The sequence below is a fragment of the Littorina saxatilis genome, linkage group LG11 (genome assembly GCF_037325665.1).
Source record: "Littorina saxatilis isolate snail1 linkage group LG11, US_GU_Lsax_2.0, whole genome shotgun sequence".
NCBI lineage: Eukaryota > Metazoa > Mollusca > Gastropoda > Littorinimorpha > Littorinidae > Littorina > Littorina saxatilis.
In genome coordinates this window covers 11,633,223-11,638,222 of record NC_090255.1, presented here as the reverse complement: position 1 = coordinate 11,638,222, position 5,000 = coordinate 11,633,223, and the positions used below count along the sequence as shown (strand labels likewise).

Sequence of the window (5,000 nt, the reverse complement as noted above, 5' to 3'; positions counted from 1 at the left end):
TCATATAATATTCAGAACTGCGAAAGTGACTCGATCGAGCGTTTGCTCTTCTTGTTACAAATTTGTTTCTAAAATCATAATTAAATATTTTCCGGGCCATTCACGTCTATGTTTAACATTGCAACTGTCGGTAAAACCGTACTCTATGGATATTGTGTGCAGTTGGTATGAGGTCAAAGACTACAGACGAAAAAAAAACAGAAAAAAACTGACATAAATATTGCTCAACTGTCGACGAGCAGTTTTACTGCCCGGTATTGTAATAGATAAGTGCATTGCGTAAACATGACATTTGAAGAAAAAAAAATCACCCTAACCCTAACCCTAACCCTAACCCTAATCCATGACAACGGCTACCTAGAGACGTAAAATATTTTCACAGTAAAAAAACCAAACGCACATCATCAAAAAAGATGATTGATATTTAATCTAAAATAGACTAGAATAAGAGTAAAAACAACATGGGTGGAAGTTGGTGGCCATTCAACGTGTTTTTGTAAAACATGAACTCGTGGTAGTAAAGTTGGTTGGATTTGGTTGCGTATGAAAACGACCAGTGGCATTACAGGAACAAATTGATTCCCATCACAAAAAAGTCAATGGAGATCGCTTCATCATAGTTATCTCTAAACGTCCAAGGCATAATGGTTGGGTGAAAATGAAACATAAAAAAGTTGTTTCAGTATTTCTTAGGCAACCGTCCAGACTTACTACCACCGATTTTAGAGACAAAGAAAAATATCTTCAAAAATGCACTTTTTACGTGTTTTGGCAGAAATCTTTTTGGGGGATCTTAGAAAAGGTTCTAAAGAATGTTTTGACAAAGAAGCTTTCATCAATGTTTTACCGAAGAGTAGTTACAACAATTTTTCTAACGAATTTCATTCTTGCTTTTTTTAAGTGCAAGGCCAGAATACGACTGTATACCCGGAGAGAAGGTTTTTAATTACCACCAAAATTCCGTGGTAATGAAACCAAATCTTTAAATTGGCAATATTCCTGACTTCTGACAAACATTTTGCGACCCATTTGCCCATCTTTTCTTTTTGTTAATTGGCCAAATCGATTGATTAAAGTTTGAATTTTAGGTAACCAAATTTGGAATAGTAGTGCTGTCGAGTGAGTTCACTAAAAGTTGATGAGTCTGGGTTTTTGTCGCCCATATGACTGTAGAAAACAGAGCATTTCTCCAAAAAACTGTTTTGATTAATAATCTTAGGTGGGTGGTAATGCCCCTTTTCTTAGGTAGCAAAATCCAAGAAATAGGTATGTGTGTGTGTGTGATACCGATTCGAAGGTATGCTTAGGTTTGCATCCTTGCAGATACTGCGTAACATTTTCTCGTCTTGAAACCTGAACGAGGTGAATGATCTTTCCACTCGGCCTGGAAGCTTTAAACTCTCTTAGTCGGTGGCGGTTTGCCTTTTCCGTCCATTACTTCGCTGGATCTATGTTTCTGAGTTCGTTTACCCCTGAAGTCGCCCGGCATGGTTTTGCCCGAGCAAACGGTGCTTTTCAGTACATAACCTTTGCCGGGCACAGCTACTTTGCATGGCTTTCCAATTTCCTTCGCGCGTGAAAGGGACATTAGAGCTCGCACGAGACGTATACAGTCTGAAAACCGTACCTAAGGTACGCAATAGCTCACGATTGCAGTCTGAAAATAGTATCTACGGTACGCAGGATAAAGAAAATTGTGTGCGCCCAAGGACCCGCTCTTTTAAAGTTATAAGTGCGTCCCGGTGTAACACGAGAAAATTACTCCCACGAGATTTTTACTCCGGAGTAAACATTTCGTACGAAAAAGTTACTCCCTTTACGAAAAAAGCACTCCCCCATTACACGAGAAAATTACTCCCCAAGACAGGTGAGTTCCGAGTAAACATTTCGTACAAAAATGTTACTCCCCTGAGGAATAAATAACGAATAAATTACTTCACCCCAACACAAGCAATTTAACTTCCCATGCCAGGTGTACGACATTTTTACTCCCTTGTCCCCTGTTAGTCTTGGTGGTGGAAGGGGTGGAAGGAGGGTAGCGCGACATTCGTGTGCGCGAGATCACTTATTGGCATTATCCCTTCGCCCGCATCCCATTTTTGCGTACGAGATTTTTACTGGAAGTAAAAAAAATGGGGAGTAAAAATTTCGTGGAGGGAGTAATTTTTTCGTGCCTTGGGGAGTTCTTTTCTCGTACGAAAAGTGTACTCGGAGTAAGAATTTCGTACGAAATATTTACTCCGGAGTAAATTTTTCGTGGAGTAAAAATTTCGTGTTACACCGGGACACTCTCCCCACATGTCTAGTACGGATGTTTGGTTCCCAGTGCGTAAAAGACTTTTGAGAGCCCTGAGAGACACAGTGGGAGAGAGAAAGAGAAAGAGAGAGTGAAAGAAAGAGAGTGAGAGAGAAAGTGAGAGAGAGAGTGAGAGAAAGAGAGAGAGAGAGAGAGAGAGAGAGAGAGAGAGAGAGAAAGAGAGAAAGAGAGAGAGAAAGAGAGAGAAAGAAACAACATAAAAGAGAGAGAGAGAGAAAGAGAAAGAGAGAGAGAGAGAGAGAGAGAGAGAGAGAGAGAGAGAGAGAGAGAGAGAGAGAGAGAGAGAGAGAGAAGACAAGACAAGACAAAATCTTTATTATCGAGGGTAATAGATAAGCAAGAATATTGCTTTTTTACATCCAGCCCTCGCCCTAATATAGGGTCAACAAGAACAGAAAACAATATAATCAAAGAACTATCAGAGAGAGAGAGAGAGAGAGAGAGAGAGAGAGAGAGAGAGAGAGAGAGAGAGAGAGAGAGAGAGAGAGAGAGAGAGAGAGAGAGAGAGAGATACACAGACATATGGAGAGAGAGAAAGAGGTAAGAGAGGGGGAGGGGGAGAGAAAGAGAGACAGAGAGAGAGATACGCAGACATAGAGAGAGACACACAAATAAGGCCAAAACAGAACATATGTTTCTACGCCCAAAACAAAAACAACCTGATTCTGTATGTACTTACTCTTGATTTCAAACATAGTTCTTGCGCTTAAGGGGTTAGCGGAGACAGTGTATACGATGTTGTCAACGTCTCCATCATCAAAAGCAGTCAATTTGTAAATGTTGCTGTCAATGTTTTCGTTTTCTCGCACGAAAATCTCTGTGTTTAGGTTGGTAATATAGGGAGGATCGTTGGCATCTGAAATACAGACATACTGTTAATTCCTTAATTGACAGCTGGAAGTATGAAACAACACAACATGCAAACTATAACAGTTAAGACCCAAAACTGAGAACATTGTATTCAGAGGAGACAGTTATCCCGCAGCAGTTCAAATGGCAATATACGTCAGTTATCTCCCTTGTCAGATTACTTGATTTTTTTTATGATAGCAAAAACGTGTACACAAAAATCCAGTCTTATAAGTTTTAATTACAGAAACATTGAAAATTATTTTACATTTTTTAATTTTTTTAATATTATTTCAAGCAGTGTGTAGTTTGTTGTGTTTAAATGTTGTGAATGTACTCAAGGTAAGCAATAATCCAAGTGTACTACACTTGGTTGAATAAATGTTATGTCTGATGTTATACTTCGTGTACACTACATTGGGGTGTGCACGTTAAAGATCCCACGATTGACAAAAGGGTTTTTCCTGGCAAAATTGTATAGGCATAGATAAAAATGTCCACCAAAATACCCGTGTGACTTGGAATAATAGGCCGTGAAAAGTAGGATATGCGCCGAAATGGCTGCGATCTGCTGGCCGATGTGAATGCGGGATGTATTGTGTAAAAAAAAATCCATCTCACACGGCATAAATAAATCCCTGCGCCTTGAATATGTGCGCGATATAAATTGCATTAAAACATTTTTTTTTACAAATCCCTGCGCTTAGAACTGTACCCACGGAATACGCGCGATATAAGCCTCATATTGATTGATATTGATTGATTATACTATTATTATACTCGTTCAAAAAAAACCTAGGAAAACGCATTAAGGAGTCGATTTTTGTGATGGGATCGTTTAAACTGACTCTCCAAAAAAAAATAATGCTGGAAAGGGTGTGTCATCTGAACTGAACTGAACTGAACTGAACTGAGCTTTATATAACTTAGGATTAAGTTTTAAGGCTTGGCCTTTTCTCAAAATCTGCCCCTGTGACGCACAAACACACAAGAAAACAAATATAAAAAATACAAAAAATGAAAAATGTAAACAAATATAAAGATGATAATGATGATGATGATGATGATGATGATGATGATGATGATGATGATGATGATGATGATGATGATGATGATGATGATGATGATGATGGTGATGATGATGATGACGATAATGATAATGAAAATGAGCATGCATGAACAGCATAATTATATTATATGTAGTATTCTCCTGCCGTGTGCAACAAACAATTTAAAGTACAGGCGCGTATCCACACACGCACATGCTGACACAGTCACATACACGTAAACACAAAGTAGAAACACTCACTCAAAGCAAGAATGTTTCCTGATCCACAAACTACGACCAATATTTTTAAATCCAATAATACTTCGCGAGTGGCCTCTACGAATACATTGTCTTCTTCTCATAAATGCTTGGTGTATGTGTGTGTGTGTGTGTGTGTGTGTGTGTGTGTGTGTGTGTGTGTGTGTGTGTGTGTGTGTGTGTGTGTGTGTGTGTGTGTGTGTGTGAAAAGGCTACTTTCCAATTCCACGTTGACCACAAATGGACCAACTTCTGTATTTTTCCCGTCCGTCACTTTGACCAGTCCGGTAAAGCCACTGTAACATACACTCTTCAGGTCCTTCGTGGCACGAAGGTATCCAGAATCTGACACACAGTCGTCATCCGAAATGTACATTTAACAACAAATCACACACACACACACACACACACACACACACACATACACACATACAAACACTCACACACACACACAGACAAAAACACTTACACACACACACACACACACACACGCACACACACACAAACACACATATATATATATATATA

General features: G+C 39.1%; 1 protein-coding gene across 1 annotated transcript in view; it reads right to left on the bottom strand.

The window, feature by feature from the left end:
- LOC138979745 (protocadherin-like wing polarity protein stan) overlaps window positions 1-4,817 on the bottom strand; it is a gene marked incomplete at its 5' end in the record, with an annotated part of 20,806 nt that extends 15,989 nt beyond the window's left edge. The window contains 2 exon segments of the mRNA XM_070352486.1: window positions 2,997-3,173; window positions 4,689-4,817. Of these exon segments, the coding sequence (XP_070208587.1) occupies window positions 2,997-3,173; window positions 4,689-4,817 (306 nt within the window).
- Between the last annotated feature and the right edge of the window lie 183 nt (window positions 4,818-5,000).